This window comes from Bombina bombina, chromosome 4, assembly GCF_027579735.1.
Source record: "Bombina bombina isolate aBomBom1 chromosome 4, aBomBom1.pri, whole genome shotgun sequence".
Lineage (NCBI taxonomy): Eukaryota > Metazoa > Chordata > Amphibia > Anura > Bombinatoridae > Bombina > Bombina bombina.
In genome coordinates this window covers 1,064,206,167-1,064,228,827 of record NC_069502.1, presented here as the reverse complement: position 1 = coordinate 1,064,228,827, position 22,661 = coordinate 1,064,206,167, and the positions used below count along the sequence as shown (strand labels likewise).

The following is a 22,661-nucleotide window of genomic DNA, read 5'->3' as shown; positions in this document are numbered from 1 at the left end:
GCAGATTTTTTAGGCCCTTTTAAAGAAACATCAATTAATGTAATCTCTGTTTTTATCAGAAAGGGAGTTGGTAAGTTGAAAATTTCATGTATATTTATTTTGTATTTTAGTGAAATTTTAGCTTTCTGCACAGAAAATGTTTTATGACAAGCATTATATGTGTTAGGTTAAAATATAATGTTTAGTAGGAAAGAAGAAAAGATGTATCATATAAAATGATGTTCATAATATCAAGAGCTGTTAAACATAATATATTTTCCTTGAAAATTAATGATATCTCTTCTCATCCAAAAGGTTTTGTCAGAAAAGTGTTGACACTGACAACCATGAAATGTTTCACATAATAGCAGTATGAAAAAAAGATATATTGAATCGCAAAAGGTATACAATGTAGCAGAAAATGCTGAGACTGAAAACAAAACAATGCAATGGGGCCCTCTAGTGGTAAGTTTGGAGGATTACATTTTTTATTATTAATTTGCCATATTATAAAAGTATTGAAAATATTCCCTAAACATAATTTGTAAATGTTGCATGTGAGATGTTTACTTTATTTATTATTTTTCTATATTGAAATACCTATTATTGTTACCATGAAAAACTGCACTATTAAGAATGAGTTGTTTTTGTTTTCTGTTTTTCTGTTGCTTAATCAAGCAAAAATTATTTTCTCCCACCAGTAGCAAATAGAAGTTGACCTAGATTAATATATTTTAATAATGTGTGATCACAGATCTTATAGGTTTCTAATTTGTTCATTTTAAAACAGGTTTTCTTGTTTACTTGGTTGACTGGCAAATTGTTTAAAGGGACACTGAACTCATTTTTTTTCTTTCATGATTCAGATAGAGCATGCAATTTTAAGCAACTTTCTAATTTACTCCTATTATCAATTTTTCTTCATTCTCTTGCTATCTTTATTTGAAAATTATGAATGTAAATCTTAGCAGCCAGCCCATTTTAGGTTCAGCACCATGGATAGCGCTTGCTTATTAGAGGCTGACTTTTACCCACCAATAAGCAAGCATAACCCAGGTTCTCAATCAAAAATGGGCTGGCTCCTATGCATCACATTCCTGCTTTCTAAATAAAGATAGCAAGGGAACAAAGAAAAATTGATAATAGGAGTAAATTAGAAAGTTGCTTAAAATTGCATGTTCTGTCTGAATCATTAAAGAAAAAAAATTGTGTTTAGTCTCCCTTTAAATCCAGTATATGTGTTGAAGACTGAGAACTTTTTCTCTCTAACTACTTTAGAAGTGAAAATGGGGGTTGCACTTTGTGTACTATTGATATACACAACATATAAGTGTAATTGAAAATAACTTAGAAACATAGGATACAGATTGTGTTTCTAAATACATATATATTAGTAATGCTTACACTAAAGAGCAGTGTTGTGAAATACTAAAATAATCTAATTAGTAGGAACATTGTATTGTTATTTAAATGCATACAATGCAAATAAAATAAAAATGCTTAAATAAAACAAAAAACAATAGGCAGTCATCTTTTTTAATATTGAATTAACTTTTCCTTTCTTTTTCTTTTTCTTTTTTTTTTTATTCGAGAATATCTTTGAAAAACCTTCCTATAACAGAAAACTTGCCATACCTCTGACTCTTATAGTTGACTTGCTTTTGCATTGTTTTGTGTTCCAATTCAAATGTTTTTTTATTAATTCATTTAATGACTCTGTTTAATGAATGGAATAACTTAGGAAACAATTAAAAGAGATACTATTTGCTGTTTTTGTGCACAAAATCTAACTTATTGGAAAGGACTCCAAAGTTAGATATTAATGCTTGGTTTAATAATTAAATACTTTAACAAAATGCTTCTAACTATAGAATCAAAACAAATCTGCTGACTTCTAACTCTATTATGCTTTACATTTTGCAAAAACATGAGATCACACTGAAGAACTGGCTTTGAGGATGGCAATAGAATGAGGATATCATAGAATGCTATATTTGCCACAAATCAGTTTGTTAAATTTCTGTCCCACTAGATCTGCCTTGTTAAACTGTAAATGCTGTTATTGTAAAACAACATCAGCACAAGCAATGTGTATCAGGATCTTCATGGTATTGTTTTCCATGGCCAAGCAGTTGTACACATGCCTCACATCAATATGCACAATGCCAAACCTTGGCTGGAGTGGTCTAAAGCCTGCTGCCACTGGACTCTACAGCAGACAAGATGTGTTCACTGGAGTAATGAATCACCCATCACTATCTGGCAGCCTAATAGAAGAATCTGGGTGTGAGGGAACAGAAGAATGCTACCTAACAAAATGCATAATGACTACTGTAAAGTTTGGTAGAGGATGGATAATGGTCTGTAGATGTTTTTTAGGGTTTGGGTTAGGTCCCTTAGACCCTGTTCCATCACTTGAGTGGACTGTACATATTTCTGAATTTAACCCCATTTTACACATTTGGGATTGATTGGAATGCTGATAGTAAGCCAGACCGTCTTGTTCAACATCAGTGCTTGACCTCACAAATGCTCTTTTGGCTGAATGGGCACAAATTCACACAGACAGACTCCAAAATTTGTGAAAACCCGTCCCAGAAGAGTGGAGTTGCAGCTGTTATAGGGCTTACAAAATATAAATGCCTATGGTTTTGGAATGGGATGTCTAACAAGCTCATATAGGTATGATGGTCAGGTGTCCACATACTATATAAATATAGGTAGATATTTATAATTTATTATGTACAAATTAGGTTTAATGATTTAAACAATATTATGCAAAGTTGTCAATGTATGTAATAAGCTCCTTCATACATTGAAATTGACAATTTTTAGTTTAGTTCATATGATATTTGTTTGAATAAATAACGAAAAATAAGTCAAAATGAATATAATAATAAAAACACTCAAACTTGTAAATCATAACAGAAGTAAAATAACAAAAAATATAAAAGTGAGGGAGTACTGTATAAGGATATAAAGACCAAGGATCTTCCAATAATGGTAGTCCTTATAAGAAAGGAAAAAGCAAATAGTAAAGTTCTGGAAATATAAACAGCTGGTAGGTGGAATGTGTAGTACTCACACAACGCTTAACCGCCAGTGGTTACGGCATCTGCGGTGAGATCAACAGTGTTCAAAATCAACTGTGTTCAAAATTGTGACATCAGAGTCCCAATTGTCCAATCCTGGATTTTGAACACAGTTGATCTCACTGCAGATGCTGTTACCACCAGCGGTTCAGGGTTTGAGAGTGTGGTTCACTTATTATGTCGTTATGTACCTGAGTGACCTGTGAGTTTTACTAAATGTTTTTTAATTACCTTGACATTCAACGGTCAATCTTTACTTGAAAGAATAATACACAAGCGTTTTTACTTAGAGCTCACTCATAGCTCTATAAAGTGTGAGTACTACACATTCCACATATTAGTTGTTTTATTACAGGACTTCACTATTTGCCGTTTCCCTTCTTTTAAAGACTACCATTATTGGAAGATCCTGAGACTTAATATCCTTATACAGTGCTGCATCACTTTTATAGAAGTGAAAATGAATCCGTAATGATTTAGATAGAGCATACGGTTTTAAACAATTTACTTCAGTTATCAACTTTGATTTACTATCCTCATATCTTTTAATGAAAATAAAATCTATGTAGGCTTATATGTGCTCAGGAGTTAGCATGTTCCTTAAGTATAATATTTGTTTGTAGCAGCTTTATAGAAAATTGTTTCAAACACTTCTACCATAGAGCGCTGAAGACATCCCTATGAGATTTCCTAGGTTACTCTTCATCAAAGGACACCAAGAGAATAAAGTATATTTTATAAAATAAGTAAATTGGAAAGTTGTTGCATGTTCTATCACAACCATGAAAGTTTATTTTTGTTTTTACTGACCCCATAACAACTTTTTTAATTGAATAATAATAGTAATTTGAGGACTGAAAGATATACATACCCTTTAACTAATTCAACCACAATGAAGTCATTGCCATCTCCACTGTTATACAGAATAAGACCATCTGGTGATGTAGTCTTGAACTGGAAGAAAAGGTGCATAGAAGTGTAGGCTTGCAAGGTGGGTAAAGCAACATAACTTGTTTTAGTTTTAAAAGTGACAGGATCTGCTATGATGTTTCTAAAGCCAAATCTAGCATTCAGTTCACAATAATCTATGTCACCATTTTTGCATAAATCAATATATGCCATGCCATTGAATGTTAAGCTCTGTAGATGGCCAATGAAATTTGAAGGGACGGCAGAGAGGTAACGGCGCTCTGTAATTATCCCTGTCTCAATGTTGTGGAATTCCAACCTTGTATGGTCACCCGCCATTTGACCTGCAAGAAAATAAAGATAAAATTAGCCACACATAAACTAACAAGTACCCGACTGATATATTTTTGGCCTATGTTTTGCAAAGTCACATTTGTTTTTACTAGTTTATTTAAAAAAATAAAAACTAAAATAAGGTTGCATAAAGGTTGAATTTAAAATTGGAATAGAGATATCACCAAACTCAAAGGAGTGGTTGGGGGAAAATGTGCAGGAGAAAAAATGTATGGGGTGCACAGCTGTATTGGCATCTGGTAACATGTGCACATGGTAAACTAATAACAATGTCCAGCATTCACTCAGTTCTTCAACATTTATTATTAAAATTGAGTTTGAATTCTATGTCATCGTCTATGAAAAAGCATTATGATTTAGCAGAATTTTGTTTTTAATATTTCCCTAAACTGAGATTTGGTTGAATGAAAAGTAAACAGATAATATAACATGCTTCTCTTTTGTCAAGATACAATTATAAGAATCTGTACAACAGGTAGGTTTGAGTTATAAGTCTGATTAGATTTAAAATAATGTCAAAAGGACATAGAAGTCAGTACTATACTGGGGCTCTACAGGATTCTATTTTCATCATTACATGACTACAACATGCACACAGGTACTGACTGCTATTATGCCCAAATCATGCTTATAAATCAGAGTCCTTGTTATAAAGGGACCGTGCTTACATGATGGCAATTTTAGTGTTAAAAAGGCTTAATATGTAGAAAAAGATTGCATGGATCCCTTATGTCACCCATAGTGACATTTAGAGCTAGATTACAAGTGAGGCACTTACGTGCATCCATAAAGGGGCAAATTTGCCTGTTTATGGGCACACGTTAAATAACCATTCATTACAAGTGGCTGGTTAATGCTACCACAAGCTTGCGGTTTGACTTTGTGCTAAGCGCAATTAACCAGAGGTCAGACTTCTGGTTAAAGATAAAAAGTTGACCCAATTGCCCCAAAAATAAACTGGACAGTACTTCATAATAATATATTAATATGAACATTTTTATTAAAAAAAAAAAAAATATATATATATATATATATATATATATATATATATATATATATATATAAATCTGCACAAAGCAGTGATAAGGGGTTAAAGTGAGGGGATGTGGGGTGTTTAAAAAAACAAACAGCACCTAAAGTTCCTTTATGTGGAGGTGAATGGGGGACTGTGTTTTCACTATAAATATATATGTTTATGCTTATATAGATATATTATATATATATATATATACATATTTATGTGTTAATATTAGTGTATACACACAAATAAACAAATAAATAACTATATATATATATATATATATATATATATTTTAATATACATATATACACATGTATACTATATATATATATATGCTCAAGGCTGCAAGATTTGCCCCTATGCTGTGCTAGACCGTTTGCCATGGCTCTTGGCATTAAAACAAGACTTCCATTGTAGACTATGGAAGTGTGCTCTCGCATTGCGCCACACTTGTAATACGAGCGCACATTTATGCAACTATTGCACTTGCATAAATGTAATAGTGCGCTCCACTCATAATCTAGCCTTTATTGGGTACTCAAATGCATATTTAAAATGGGATAACCCTTATTTTTAATGACATTTTAAGTATTCTTCTAAGATGCAGATAAGCAAGGTTAAACAATCCATCACCTTCAGCATTAGGCACCACAAGGGCACTTGAGACTGGAGCACTTGCAGAGGCCATATCTTGCCCTGTACCGTTTAGATGGACATGGAGTGTTTCCTCCAATTAATTTACCCTTTCCCATTTAATTAATGAGCCAACCACTGACACTACTAGACACTCAACCTAGTGAGTTTTTTATCTTTCTCGAGCATCATTAAGAGGGGCATTTCTTACACAGAGGTGTCTCATGACCATGAAGGGGGCAATTATGTGCACTGTGCAGTCTCTTTTATGGTGAGAAAAGCTTTAGTGAAGCTACTACCTCCTCCAAACACAAAAGAGGAAAATAACTCTACATTCTGTCTAATAATGCAACATAACATTTGTATCAGGAAGGGATTAATATTTTAATATTTACATAGTGGCTTTTGTATTATGAGATTACTGACTGAGGTCTAATGCCCAACAAGGGAAGGGATTTAACAGCCATGAATTCATTGTCACTGGCATAACCTTCTGGAAACTGATACTAGTGCTAGGCATTACTATAATTAAGAATATTCTAATATTCTACTCTAATGAGATCCATCTAATTGGTACATTTTATGAAGGTAGTATCATCTAAAAAATGCCATATGAGAATAATTTATTATATCTTAATAGCTTGATAAAAAGTATTACAATTTATATTTAGGATCCAGGGTTATCAGCAATTGAAATTTAAATTGTGCAATAATAGAATGACAGCAATTTTGTGCAAAAAATATACTAGATTATTATTATTCTGCAGCAAAACAAGAGAAGAAGGTACAGCCCCACATTAAGGTAGAATTAAACTTTATTTGGAGCACACACACGGTTAAAAACATTCACACAAGGTTAATTCAAAATCTGCAGTGACATAAGCAGGATACTCAGTTTGGGTCTGTACAGGCTATATCTACTGGCTCCAACACAGGACTACTAGAGTTCACCACAGCCAAGAATGATTGCAAATGATTCCAAACAATTCAGTCTGCAGCAATCCTCCACAGCTCCGCCCTCAATGCATTTAGTTCACTCTTTGGCAAATTTTCTCAAGAGCAATATTGCTGCAGCATAAACACATGCCTCCTATGATGTTAGATAGTGAGGGCTTGCTTGAATGTGGACATTTGATTGGCCAATTACGCAAAACAGGGAGGACATAATTTTGCGTAAATAGAAGTTATGAACAGCTGCTTGTCAGTATCCTCTTGAGAAAGTTTGCCAAGGAGCGAACGAAACGCGTTGAGGGTGGAGCTGTGGTGGATTGCTGTAGACTGAAATGTTTGGAATCGTTTGGAATAATTCTCGGCTGTGGTGCACTCTGGTAGTGTTGGAGCCAGTAGATATAGCCTGTACAGACCCAGACTGAGTATCCTGCTTATGTCACTACAGATTTTCAATTAACCTCTTGTGAGTGTTTTTAACCATATGTGTGATCCAAATAAAGTTTAATTCTACCATGATGTGGGGTTGCGCCTTTTTCTCTTGTTTTGCTGCAGATTTCATAAGTAGAGAGTGTATGTGATACACCTCTGAGTTCGGCAGCGCCTGGCAGACAAGTGAAATTAGAGGACAGCTTGGATTTCATACTATCTGTTACACAAATACAGGCTTATCTTTATAACTGAGTTACATTATCTGTCCTTAAAGGAGCCAGTAACAAATGTTTGTATGCACATGATGTATTTCGATTAGTGGGTGTTCACTATTGGATTATTTGTATTAACTTTGCATTATAACTATTGTTCACTCATCACCATTTTTGTATTAATTATCTTACCTTTTGCCAGTGGGGAATAATAATATTAGTTGTCATTTTGTTCTCTATCTCCAAGATTATTTCAAGCACTATAAATAACACCTGTAGCCATTAGTTGCACTGTGAATATCTTTTGCAGAATATTATTATTATGTATTTATTATTATTATTATTATTATTACTACTACTACTACAACTACTACTAATAATATAAATAATAATAATAATAATAATAATAATAATAATAATATATGAGTTATAAAATAATGTCTGACTTATCTTCACAATTTATTCCAATTGTCTTAATATCTATCATCAGAATCTGTAGATAATTATATATTGTCATGTGGGACTTGCTCCTCAGTTTATATAAAGAATGAATACAGTAGTCTATATTTTATATTATATCAATGTCTCTCACCATAGAGCAGGAATGAAGAGACCTGTACGTGCACTTTTCTCAGATAAATAGCTGCTATACTGTCTTGCTTAATGATAGCTACAAAAACCAATTACACTTGAATCTGATGAATGTAGATAAGGTGAAAATCCATTCTGTTAAATGACTCACAGGGAAAGAGATTTGAAGGGATTCTACATTATCTTGGTACAGTAAAAATATAATTTAGTAGAATAAATATTTCATCTACATTTTGATCTATAAATGTTCTGCCTGCAAAATCTTAGACTTCCGTTTTTCAGCTGTTGTAAAACTTTTAAAAAGAATGTAATTTAAGTTTGTCTGCTGCTAGTTTTAAAAGGAGTCCAGTACCAAAAACGTAGAGAGACATTTGGACACAGTCTCTACTTTAACACAACAGTGATGGTATTAAGTAAGCTGCACAATATTAACATTATTTAGTACAGAGTTATATCACTCAAAAAATATTTGCTCCATCTAAAAAAAACCTATTTCCAAATGTTTCACTTTTGTAGTGCTTTGTTTTTTTAACTGAAGTTCCTGTACTGAATAAACTAACTTTTGATGTGGGAGTTGCCTCTATCAGTCAGTAAACCATATAGAGTACAAAAACACAATAGATCCACTTCAAATTTAAACAGCTTTTACTTAGCCTTTTTCATGCAAAATGTATTTTAATATGTTCAACTGACAATCTTTCTTAAACATGATAGAAACAATTTTGAGTAATATGTCCCATTAATAATTATATAGTGAATCAAATTTGATGTGGTTAATATTGGATAGTTTCCAATTACCAAGAAATGCACTGATGGTATTTTGTGTACTGAGTTTTTTAAGCACACATGTAAAGCTATTTAGGAATGTTTCAGCTTTAAAACAGTCTTGCAAAACTATTCATATTTGTGAGCATATGAACTGAACAATTATTATTAGCATTTATTTGTATAGCCCTGCTAAATTCTGTAGAGTTGTACTGCTATTATGTAATTTTCTTCATTCTCTTAATGTCTTTTGTTGAAAAGCATAGCTAGGTAGCCTAAGGATCTGGGAGCTATCTGCTGATTGATGGATGAAGAATATATATATATATATATATATATATACACAAAGTTTAAAGAGAGCACTCTCACCTCAGTTGCAAATGCCAGGGTGCCAGCAGTTAAATATAGAGACAGAAGAAGGCACTCACTGGTCTTTTGTGAATACATTTTAATTAATAAAGCGTGACGTTTCGGGGACACACTCAGTGTGTCCCCGAAACGTCACGCTTTATTAATTAAAATGTATTCACAAAAGACCAGTGAGTGCCTTCTTCTGTATCTCTCTCTCTCTCTCTCTCTCTCTCTCTCTCTATATATATATATATATATATATATATATATATATATATATATATGTATACCTCTTATTATTGGCTTGCTGGTGTGTTAAGCTAGCTCCCAGTAATGTAATGATGAAAGTTGTTTTAAATTGTATGCACTATTCCAATCATGAAACAAAAATGTTGGGTTTCATGTCCCTTTGAAAACTTTGTAAAATACCAACTTGTTGGCTTGTCACATCTAGCAGTCATTAAAACTAAAGCTATACTTATAATTGTGTCTAATTTTTCAGCAAGCCTCAAGTTATAGACTGTATGAAAAGAGTTGATGAAAACCGTGCTGTTAAAAGTGTTCTACTGACTTATTATGGGATAGATTACAAGTGGAGCGCAAAATATTTATTTTGCAAAAGCGATATTTGTGCAAATGTGCACTTGTTTTACAAGTTAGGTGCAATGCGAATGTGGCCTTGAGTTCACATTGCACTGAGGTTGCACTAGGTTCTAATGCTGGTTCTAATACATTGCATTAGGTTCTAATGCTGTCAGACACAGCATTTGAACTTAGCGCAGCGAAGGGCGTAAGTCGCGCAGCAATTCACAGCAGATTTTAAATATATATATGCTTACATATATATATATATATATATATATATATATATAATTATGTGTTTATATGTGTATATACACATATTAACACATAAAAATATCTATATAAGCATATACATATATATTTACAGGAAACAAAGTTCCCCATAGACTTCAAAGTAAAGGCACTTTTCAGTGCAGTTTTTTTTGTAACTTTAACCCCTTATAACTGCTTAATGCAGTTACTTTATTAAAAAATAAAGATGCTACTATTTTTATTTGTTTATAAAGAACACTACTTGTAATGGCTGGTTATTTATTACACTCCTGTAAACGGGCGAATTTGCCCATTTACAGACCCGTGATAAATTAGCGTTCCACTTGTAATCTAGCCCTTTATCAGCTGCAATAGTATTAAAGAGACATGAAAGTCAAAGGGTATATACTAGATCATGTCAAAATGTATATAGATCATGTAATTTAAGACACTTTTACTCTCACTTCCATTACTCAAATGTACGTTGTTATCATGGTATAATCTGTTTAAAAACATATGTGCGCATCCTCAGTAGCAGCAATGCACTACTGGGAGCTAGCTGGTGATTGGTGGCTACAAATATTGTCTCTTTTACCAGATGTGTTAAACTAGCTCCTTAAAGTGCAGTGGAATTGACTTTAACTATGGGCTAAAGCCCTTTGCAGAGGTTAAATACATAGTTATATGTAAAACAATTGTGCAATAATAAAAATAATTTAACATATTAGCGCATTTTTTTAAAATCATTTTTATGTCCCTATAAATTTATGGAAAATTGAGCCTTTAGATTTTTTTATTTTTTATTATTTGAAATAGCTGTTTTTTGCGCACTGCAAATGCTACCTATTGTGCAAAAGAAATTGCTAATTGAAATAGGCAGCAAGAGGAGCAAACCTACTTATCTTATCATTCTATATAAAAAAGCAAACACTATGGTACTGACATTTTTATCAGTGAACAAAACCAGCTAGCTCAATTGCAAGAATAAAACTAAAAAAGCAATTTCCAATACATTTAATATTATGCAGCTGTATAATAATTTGTTATGAACTAAGTAAGGGGAATATTTACAGTACAGTGTTCATTTAATTGACTTCTATAAAAATAAAAAATACTAATAAGGTAATATGCCACTTATATATACCTATGCATAAACTTTAACAACCACTAAAAAGCTATGATTTGTAAATGTGAAATTACACTAATAATACCTCCATATTATTGCAGAAAATCTATAAAATCATAACTACATAGTCATGCAAAAACACACTTCTTAATAGTAATGCCCACGTATTGATTTATGATTTAGACATCCAAAAATACTTCTGGTATAGTTTACAGAGTGACCTTAATATAAGTTAACTGATTTATCTTAATAAGCTTATATATATAAATAAACACATTTTCTGTGATTTTTTTTTAAATTCATACATTCATTTCTGCCTATGTAGAGTAGGAATATATACTATAGTATGATGGCTATGTTAGGGGTTTAGTAGTGGTGACTACAGGGTACCTAAGGGGTGCCTCTCATTGTTACATATGAGAAGTGTAGTAGCGTGGGGGCATAAGTGTTCCAATAGGAAAGCCAGCGGGAGGGTAGGTACAGGCAAAGGTTATAGTAACATTATCTATAGGTATGTTTAGAGGGGACTGTTAGTGGGGGGCTTAATTTCTGGTAAAATCCTAATAGCAGATAGCATTCAACGTGACATCCAAAACAATAGTAGCATAGACAGCCTGATTTAGTAGTTATGCCTAGGTTAAGAACTATATGGGGTAGGAGAAGAGGGAATTCTATGTGCAATGGAGTGGGAAGATGATCATCTATCTAGGCAAGGAGCCTAGGTTATACGTACATATAGATATAATCAATGACTATAGGCTGACTCGAGAGTCACATACATATGTCTAATCTAGGTTGCTATTAATGAAAAATATGGTGGGCAAGCCCGTATTATGATGAAGGTGCTCTGTAGTATGTAAGTATGAGTCATTACCAGCTCCAGTCCATGGCTCTATTACTGAAGGACAACTATCATAAGGAGCATTTTGCGTCTGGGAATCCAGGATGCCAACTTTTACAAAAGCACAATATATGCTACAATGCCTGCTGTCCTGAAGCTTAAGCAGAGGTCTAGTAAGGGGCTCTAGGAAAAGGATATAATATACCTGTTGGACCATTGGTCTGTAAAGTATATGTACCTAAAAACTTTTAAATACTGCGAGAGGAAAAATAATCAGATCAGAGGCTAGAGAGTCTTGTCTTTATATACTCGACGTATGTCACTTCATATTAGAAGCAAGATGGGTTGTTATCTATCATGGGTGAAAAACAAAAAAGTACAAGTGTAAGCCGGACTATGCCTATTTTTGCAGGTAATGGGTAGTTAAGAAGAAGGGATTAATGGGGTACACAGTTAGAGGGATTATCTTTTGGCTTAAAAAGGAGGGGACTTCAGTCTAAGTGGCATAGTAAATTCTAAAGTAAATTGCATATATGAGATATAATACACATCAAATACACCAAACCGTTATGCCCTAAGGTATATGAGGATATCCCTTCTATAGCATGGTTACAAGATTACACATATTGTACAGATAGCTTATCTCTTCACTCAAATATATTTTACAGGGCTTAATTAAACCGGTAAATGTTTTATAGGCCATGAATTTCGTTTAAATCATAGCTCCCACTTTGATAATATCCCTGTGTTCTTCAAAAGGTACAAGGTAGAGACATGTAAAGGGAAATTGTAGGTGAGCCATATAGCAAACAATGTTAAAATAATTGGGGAAGAACCTCTAAAATATATTCACTGCGACTAGGCAGTCTCTATGAGTGTAATTGAAGCTTAACCGGTAGAATATTGAATATAAAAATTACATATAGAACCGTAATAGTAAGGTTGGGAAATACATTTATAACTGCATGTAAACTGATGGATCCACTAAAAACTATAAACCAGAAGGTTTTGAGAAAGAACCTGAATGTCTCAGAGGGGTTCAACTGTCACCTCGATTAAAACATGAAAATATTGCTAGCCTTTGAGAAGGAAGGGAACCCAAAGATTAACAATAAGAGCAGATCCTCTTTGTAGCGCAATATAATTTAACCTATGCCGGACTTATGTAACTCTAAAATAAAGAAAGGGGTAATGTTCACAAGTCCGGTATACTGCCTGGTTATCTGCTGTGCTGGGTGGAAGCTGAGCAGTCTCTCTTGTTCTTTAGGCATAGAAAAATGCTCCGGTGACTGTTTCTTTAGACTTCTGCCACTAACCTCTTGTTTGAGGGCTACGGGTTTGCTCTCACAGTCACTTACGTTTCTCAGTGGCATGTCCCTACTGCTTGAGGCAGGTAATGTTTGAAAGTTAGATCGTAGAATGCTCTGATCCCGGCCTGTGTTCCTCAGAGTCAGAGATTGCAGCCTTTCCAAATGAGAGCTATTCTCAGAAGCTACAAAGGTGCAATCGGTATCCTGAGAGAAATCGTCATTGGTGTTACTCTGCGTGACCCACTCTGCGGTTGCTTGCATTCCAGGGTCCCAGCGCTTGTCATGTTGTACACAAGAGTCCTCCTCTGGTTCAGATAGATCCACCAGTAGAGCAGAAAAGAGGCAATCAAAATGTAGTCTGAAATACTGGTGGTGCTGATCCAAGGAGAGCAGTGTATTAAGCTCCCATTGCTCTATGGTGTCTATTATAGTGGGGCCATGACTCATGGAGCTCTCAGATTCGGACGATAGTGTATCAGTCTCCAAGGGGCTGTATGCGAATAATCTTGTTAGAGACATAATCGCAGCCTACAGAAAGTCACAAAAAATGCTTGAGTCAGATCTTGCTCTTATCTCCACGTGGTCGGCAATATGGCTGTTCCATAAGCAGACTGTGCGTAGGCCGTGGTTGATAGAAAAGCGCTTCAAATTTATCACTCCAAGTTCTCTCTTAGTTACTGAACCCCTCAGCACTGATCTTCAGATTATCGGTTATAATTTGGCATGGTCTAGGGCAATCCTGAGCGATCTTATCAGGGATTAAGTGTATTATAGCAGCAGAGCTCTCTTAGCTTGCGACCGCTCAGGTGCCTGGCTTGCTCCGCCCCCCTTATTTTTTTATTATTATCTTTATGGTGTGCAGTAATTCATTTCCACCAACATAGGGCTAGATTACGAGTGGCGCGCTAACTGTTGTGCGCGAGGGATATTGGGTTTATTGCACCTGTTTGCACACGTTGGACATAGCACACGTATCTACAGGTTAAAATAAACATTATCGCATGAACACAATAAATTTTAATCTGCACCAGGACAGCATAACTTCCGAGCTCGGTAAACTGCTATTCCTGAATAAAAAGTGTCACTAAACACATAAAAATAGCAATATATATATATATATATATATATATATTCATTTTTTTAAATCACAATAACAAGTTATAGGGCCTCAAAGATATGAGGTCTCAGGTGTTAGGAAAAAAGGTATATATATATATATAGTATATATATAAATATATATATATATATATGTGTGTGTGTGTATTTATTTATGCAAACAGAAAGAATATTTATAGGAGCGCTCAAAGGGGCATATTTATCAAGCTCCGAATTGAGCTTGATGCCCAGTGTTTCTGGCAAGCCTGCAGGCTCGCCAGAAACAGCAGTTATGAAGCAGCGGTCACAAAGACCGCTGCTCCACAACCTGTCCGCCTGCTCTGAGCAGGCGGACAGACATCGACGGAAATCAATCCGATCGAGTACGATCGGGTTAATTGACACCCCCCTGCTGGCGGCCTATTGGCCGCGAGTCTGCAGGGGACGGAGTTGCACCAGCAGCTCTTGTGAGCTGCTGGTGCAATGCTGAATACGGCGAGCGTATTGCTCGCCGTATTCAGCGAGGTCTGTCGGACCTGATCCGCACTGTTGGATCAGGTCCGACAGACCTTGATAACTTGGGGCCAAAGGCAAAAGATAAAGAGCAAAGATATCCAAAAGGAAGCTATAAAACAGGCTATACAAGGCAGTGCAAAAGTACCAAATGCTGCAATAAATAACTGAATGTAACAGAGTGCACATTAAATAACAATTTACTAAAAAATAATTAATAATTAGAAAATTGGACGTCTCCGATAATAGTACACATAAAAGATACATCAGTGCAATATAGATAGAAGTATATAGGACTAATAGGGAATATTGCCACCACTATAATCTCAAAAAATACACCACACCTGCAGGTGAAAAAATTGCGTTGGAAAAAAATGCAAGCTGATCCTTAGAAGAATTTGTAACAATGTCTCTATAGAGACCGCAAGGCTTCCACAGCGGTTAATTGTTCAAATCTAAGGAGTAGTATCCCAGGAAAAACACTTTTCCGCACATAATATCAGCAAGATCTTGAAAAAGCCCTCATGCAGGGAGAAATGCGTCAATGCTGTGCAGTTAATGCAGATTTGAGTCACTTATAAAAGCCTGTTAAGTGTTCTCTTAAACCTATGGAAGGTCTAGCGGTTTTCACTTCTGGTAAAATTATACCCAAAGACAAGCCTTTAAAGACAGATATTATGTGCTGAAAAGTGCTGACAAGCGCTAAAGACAAGCCTTTAAAGACAGATATTGTGTGCTGAAAAGGGCTGACAAGCGCTAAAGACAAGCCTTTAAAGACAGATATTGTGTGCTGAAAAGTGCTGACAAGCGCTAAAGACAAGCCTTTAAAGACAGATATTGTGTGCTGAAAAGGGCTGACAAGCGCTAAAGACAAGCCTTTAAAGACAGATATTGTGTGCTGAAAAGGGCTGACAAGCGCTAAAGACAAGCCTTTAAAGACAGATATTGTGTGCTGAAAAGTGCTGACAAGCGTTAAAGACAAGCCTTTAAAGACAGATATTGTGTGCTGAAAAGTGCTGACAAGCGCTAAAGACAAGCCTTTAAAGACAGATATTATGTGCTGAAAAGTGCTGACAAGTGCGAAAGACAAGCCTTTAAAGACAGATATTGTGTGCTGAAAAGTGCTGACAAGCGCTAAAGACAAGCCTTTAAAGACAGATAGCCTTTAAAGACAGATATTGTGTGCTGAAAAGTGCTGACAAGCACTAAAGACAAGCCTTTAAAGACAGATATTGTGTGCTGAAAAGTGCTGACAAGCGCTAAAGACAAGCCTTTAAAGACAGATATTGTGTGCTGAAAAGGGCTGACAAGCACTAAAGACAAGCCTTTAAAGACAGATATTGTGTGCTGAAAAGTGCTGACAAGCGCTAAAGACAAGCCTTTAAAGACAGATATTGTGTGCTGAAAAGTGCTGACAAGCGTTAAAGACAAGCCTTTAAAGACAGATATTGTGTGCTGAAAAGGGCTGACAAGCGCTAAAGACAAGCCTTTAAAGACAGATATTGTGTGCTGAAAAGGGCTGACAAGCGCTAAAGACAAGCCTTTAAAGACAGATATTGTGTGCTGAAAAGTGCTGACAAGCACTAAAGACAAGCCTTTAAAGACAGATATTGTGTGCTGAAAAGGGCTGACAAGCGCTAAAGACAAGCCTTTAAAGACAGATATTGTGTGCTAAAAAGGGCTGACAAGCACTAAAGACAAGCCTTTAAAGACAGATATTGTGTGCTGAAAAGGGCTGACAAGCGCTAAAGACAAGCCTTTAAAGACAGATATTGTGTGCGGAAAAGGGCTGACAAGCGCTAAAGACAAGCCTTTAAAGACAGATATTGTGTGCTGAAAAGGGCTGACAAGCGCTAAAGACAAGCCTTTAAAGACAGATATTGTGTGCTGAAAAGTGCTGACAAGCGCTAAAGACAAGCCTTTAAAGACAGATATTGTGTGCTGAAAAGGGCTGACAAGCGCTAAAGACAAGCCTTTAAAGACAGATATTGTGTGCTGAAAAGTGCTGACAAGCGCTAAAGACAAGCCTTTAAAGACAGATATTGTGTGCTGAAAAGTGCTGACAAGCGCTAAAGACAAGCCTTTAAAGACAGATATTGTGTGCTGAAAAGTGCTGACAAGCGCTAAAGACAAGCCTTTAAAGACAGATATTGTGTGCTGAAAAGGGCTGACAAGCGCTAAAGACAAGCCTTTAAAGACAGATATTGTGTGCTGAAAAGGGCTGACAAGCGCTAAAGACAAGCCTTTAAAGACAGATATTGTGAGCTGAATAGGGCTGACAAGCGCTAAAGACAAGCCTTTAAAGACAGATATTGTGTGCTGAAAAGGGCTGACAAGCGCTAAAGACAAGCCTTTAAAGATTCATCCTGCGTGCTTGATTGCACTAAAGTTATTTATTGCAGCATTTGGTACTTTTGCACTGTCTTGTATAGCCTGTTTTTTAGCTTCCTTTTGGATATCTTTGATCTTTATCTTTATCCTTTGAGTGCTCCTATTAATATTCTTTCTGTTTGTCTACTTTTGTCCTAAATTAAGGGGGTTATTTAGGAGTTTGATTTTTTTGCTCTGCGTACACTCTGTCCATAATTTAGATATATTTATTTAAGTATTTATGTAATTACAGACAGCTATACACATATAAACACATAAATACATATGTAGACATATATAAAAGTGCATTGGAGCCCTTTTTAGTAAAGTAGATGAAAACATGTAAACTCATATTTATGCAATATTTATATTTAATAAAGTGTTTAACTATGTATTTACTGTAAACATTCTTCACAAAGGGAATATGTTCTAAGTATGTATATCTATCTATCTATCTATCTATCTATCTATCTATCTATCTATCTATCTATCTATCTATCTATCTATCTATCTATCATATTCTGCTATGTGAAGAACAATAGAATGTGTAATATTCATATTTTCATGTCGGGTTACCGCACATGAGAAAATGCGATCGGGTTGTTTTTCCCCACCTTTCTTGCTCCATTGACTTCTATAATGGACTACACATGTCCGGTTAGCGCTTGTGCAAAAACATTTTTACTTTCCACTTGTAATATGTGCGCTACCCGAGACGCACAAAAAGCTTACTTCTAGCGCAGTTAAAGGGACATTGTACACTAGATTTTTCTTTGCATAAATGTTTTGCAGATGATCCATTTTACAGCCCATCTTGGAGTGTTTTTGTAACAATGGATAGTTTTGCTTTTTTAATAACATTGTGCTGATTTTAAAACTCCTAACCAAGCCCCACAGTGTCAGATGTATACACACATTTACAGACTCCTGCTGGCTCCTGTTTATGTTATTTGTCTTTTCATATGCATGGAATGAGGGAGTGTTTCCTCATCCCCTTTTACTGTGTGTCCCAGACTAACCTCATTAACAGTGCTAAACAGGGAGCTTCTAAGAAAATGTTAAAAAGGTTTTATACTGGATGTTTATTTCAGTATCTGGGCATATTCCTCTTTATAGTAGTGTCTATTACATGCAGTTATATGAAAATTGGTATATACTGTCCCTTTAACGCATGAGCAGGTGCATTAAATAACGCTCCACTTGTAATCTAGCCCTAATTCAGCTATTTAAATTGTCAAAATAAGGGAAAAAGGAGCTACTTGTAAACAATTTAATACACTCCAGCAGATAAAATGGATCTTTGGGAACAAATTAAAGAAGAAAAATGTTTTGGGTAAACCATCCCTTTAAAATTACTGCCACACAATCTATATGATTTGCATTTTGCACTGGTCTGGTTAGTCCATGTTTAGTATATATAGAGGTCAATTTATTAAGCTGCGGCGGACAGGGGCGTACCTTTGGTGGAATTCAGCACCACACAAAAATGCAATTTTGCGCTCTTGTGCAACGCCGTCCCATGCCCACGCACAGTCAATCACGAGTGGGCAGGAGCTGTCAGTCTCCCCACCCAGTCAGACGAGACCTGGCAAATTGAAATTCACCACCTAAGAGTTGGTGAAGAGGAAAGGGAAGCAGTAGTCTAATGACCGATGCTTCATAAATATGGAATGCAGGTTCTCTTGTGAGAACCTGCAGTCGTAGGCAGGCGAAGCCTGCTGAGTCATTTGATAAATCGACCCCATTGTGCGTGTGAGTAGGGTGTTAGCTTCTTGGGGTTTTTTCCACTTTTTGCTCTGTATTGAAGTCTATGGGGGAATACATTATCACGGTCATAATATTCTAACTTTTTGTGTGAGCCAGGTTAGCAAATGAGCGAAACCTTTTCACTTTTAACTTGTAATACTTGCAGTATACATTGCGTGCACAAAGCTTGCTTCTAGTTAGGGAGTGTGAGAGAGTTGCCACCTAGACAGTGTTGTAAATGGCACTCTATGTAATTAATAAATATAGAAATAAAGTTCATGTTAAGGTGAAAAGTCCTCTATTTTGTGTGAATCCAATATGAATTATACAATCAATGGGAGAAAATTGCAAAAATGCTTTTATTTAAAACTGAAATACATTGACCTTTCTATTGCTTTAAGAGAATAGCCTAAGTATCATTTCCTATTGCAGTCAACTATAAAAAATAAATTACTGCCCCCATATCTGCATATTTTTCTCCTTTTAAGCATTTCTGTATAAAATCAAATATAATATTCACCTTTGAAAATATACAGATAAGCTTTAAATATAAAGACTTAAATATGTACTTTTGACATTTTTATTGTAAAGAATCGTCTGTCATTTTATAAATGTATCTCTATGGTTATTGGAAAAACAATGTTCACATGCGTTATGTTTTTCCTGTTTTTATTGAAACCAGTTTTTGAGGTACATATACCTAGATATTTATTTTTAGAGACTATATCTAAAAAAATAAGTGCACCGTACATTTGACCAATAATCTTTTTCTTTTTACAAGGTCTATATTACTGTATATTGTGATATATTATGGCGCATTAGTATCAAATCCTGTAAGAGAGCTAGTGATTTTCTGATTTATACTGTAATATGCTGTGTTACTGCTGTGACTAATGGTACTGATCACATCTGTATGACAAACGAGAAAAAGAATAACTCATGATGCATGTAATGCTACCACATCAATATATAAATGGACTTTATCATACAGATACTGAGCTTTAAAGCAGATAATGATATTTAACTAATATTATTTTTTTCATCTTCCTCACTGGCTTAAAGGGACATAAAGTGCAATAAGAAAATGTTCTAATGTGTTCTATTACTGAACTATTGGTTGCCTTAATATATTTTAACCCCCTTTATGCACCTTGAATTCTTTAGAGACCTCCTGTATTAGATTATTTGTCTTATTACACTATTAATTGGTGACTTGCCTATGTCAATGTTTTTAACCTCCTCTATGTACCCTGAGATGTTTATATAAGGATAATAATGGAGAGTGTTACTTCTGGGATATAAATGCCTAACCTATTACCTGTTAAGTATATTTTCATTTATGCAATAATACTATATTTTTAAGGAGGGTTCTCTAAAAAAATAATGTTTTATTTTTCCATAATTTAGATCAGAAGTCAACTGGTGCCAACATACAGCCCCCTTCACTAGTATATGTGACAATGGGCTAAAAAGTGGGCCTTTATTACTTTTTTGGGTGGACAAATAAGGTTGCCATAAAAAAAGCACTCTGGGTAAAACAACAGTTATGGGTACCATACAGCCTTACCTAAATCTGTTCCTGTGCCACTGGATATTTTTAGAGAACATATTATAACTTGTGTGTTCATAGCCATAAATTTATATGTGACACTTAAGGTTTCTAAAATATTGATCAGCTGCCCCCACGTGTTAGGCAATTGATCATCACTGATCCAGAGGTTGGAGATATGGTCATTGTGAAAATGGTATATGGGGCACCATGTTGGGATTCTGTTTCTGACTGGAACAGAAGTCCAGTTAACATGGTCTTGATTATGGTGCCTGTGGACTTTCACAACCTCCTCCTAGACTTACTGAATCCTTTTATAGTTAAGATATTCAGGCTCACCGGAAACAGAAGTTATACAGCAGCGGCCTAAAGACTCTGAGGCGGCAGACAGAAATCAACCTGATTGAATACGATCAGGTTGATTGACACCCCCTGCTAGTGGCCGATTGGCCGCGAATCTGCAGGGGTGGTATTGCACCAGCAGTTCACAAGAACTGCTGGTGCAATGATAAATGGCAAGAGCGTATGCTGTCGGCATTTATCGATGGGCAGCGGATCATGCCCGCTCGCACCATATTAAATAAGCCCCATTGACTATTATTAGGCCACTAGCGCTATCTGATTTGCTAACTATAATATACTAACATAATTCTGGGCTTAATAGTAAACAGGCATATTTTTCCCTTATAGCTATATTATAATATCACTTATTTATCCTGTTTTGTGAACTTATGTTTATAATAGAACTAAATAAAATAGTGTTGCTAACCTTTTATGCTAATACAATTTCATATTAAAACAAAAGAAATATAAATATATATAACCTTTTGTACAAAAAGTACACTGCCTCATGTTATATGCATTTACTGACAATAGCATACATTTATAAATATGGTGTAATTTGTCCTTGAATGTTATAAAAGCTTTATTCACATTGTATACATTGTTTCTGTGCAGCAAATCTAAAAATATCTGCATAAATACAGAATAGAAAAACAGAAACAAGAACAAACTACCAATATGAAGGATTTTTTTTTTTAAACAATACATAGGGGTATATTTATCAAAGTGCGAGCAGACATGATAAGATGTAGCATATCATGTCCGCTGCACATTGATAAATGCTGACAGCATATATAATATATGTATGTATGTGTATATATACTGTATATATATATATATATATATATATATATATATATATATAATATCTGAATTCATTTATACATCTATTAAATTAATGTAACGTTCACAAAGAAAAATGTTACTCTACAAAGTATCCTACTCCTGATTTAAACCAGATGGATTTTTATTGTTTGCAATTGCAATTGTTAAATCCAAAAAAATCCCCTTTTGGCCAATAGCCTGTAGCTCTCAACTCTTTTTACTATGTCTATAAGACATGCAGACAATGAAGATACATTTGTTAGATAGTTATTATTAAAATGTCTTGCTATTGCAGAGTCTTTTTTAAATAATTGTCCACATTATTTAGATGCTCTCATACCCTTTTTCTAAATTGCCAAATTATTTTTCCAATTGGCATAAACATTCATTTAGTAGCATTTGCCAGTTTCAGTACTGTAAACATGTCACCAAGGGCCAGAACATCAAAAGATTTACAAATTTAGGCCTAGATTTAGAGTTCGGCGGTAGCCGTCAAAACCAGCGTTAGAGGCTCCTAACGCTGGTTTTGGCCGCCCGCTGGTATTTGGAGTCAGTGATTAAAGGGTCTAACGCTCACTTTACAGCCGCGACTTTTCCATACCGCAGATCCCCCTACGCCATTTGCGTAGCCTATCTTTTCAATGGGATCTTTCTAACGCTGGTATTTAGAGTCGTTTCTGCAGTGAGCGTTAGAGCTCTAACGACAAGATTCCAGCCGCCTGAAAAAAGCAGGAGTTAAGAGCTTTCTGGCTAACGCCGGTTCATAAAGCTCTTAACTACTGTACCCTAAACTACACTAACACCCATAAACTACCTATGTACC

At 35.1% G+C, this 22,661-nt stretch overlaps 1 protein-coding gene across 4 annotated transcripts in view; it reads right to left on the bottom strand.

The window, feature by feature from the left end:
* NRXN1 (neurexin 1) overlaps positions 1-22,661 on the bottom strand; it is a 2,027,363-nt gene that overhangs the window by 859,583 nt on the left and 1,145,119 nt on the right. For all 4 annotated transcript variants that reach the window (XM_053712207.1, XM_053712206.1, XM_053712209.1 and 1 more), the window contains one exon: positions 3,943-4,324. In XM_053712207.1, coding sequence (XP_053568182.1) covers positions 3,943-4,324 — 382 coding nt within the window. The remainder of the gene's footprint in view (positions 1-3,942; positions 4,325-22,661) is intronic.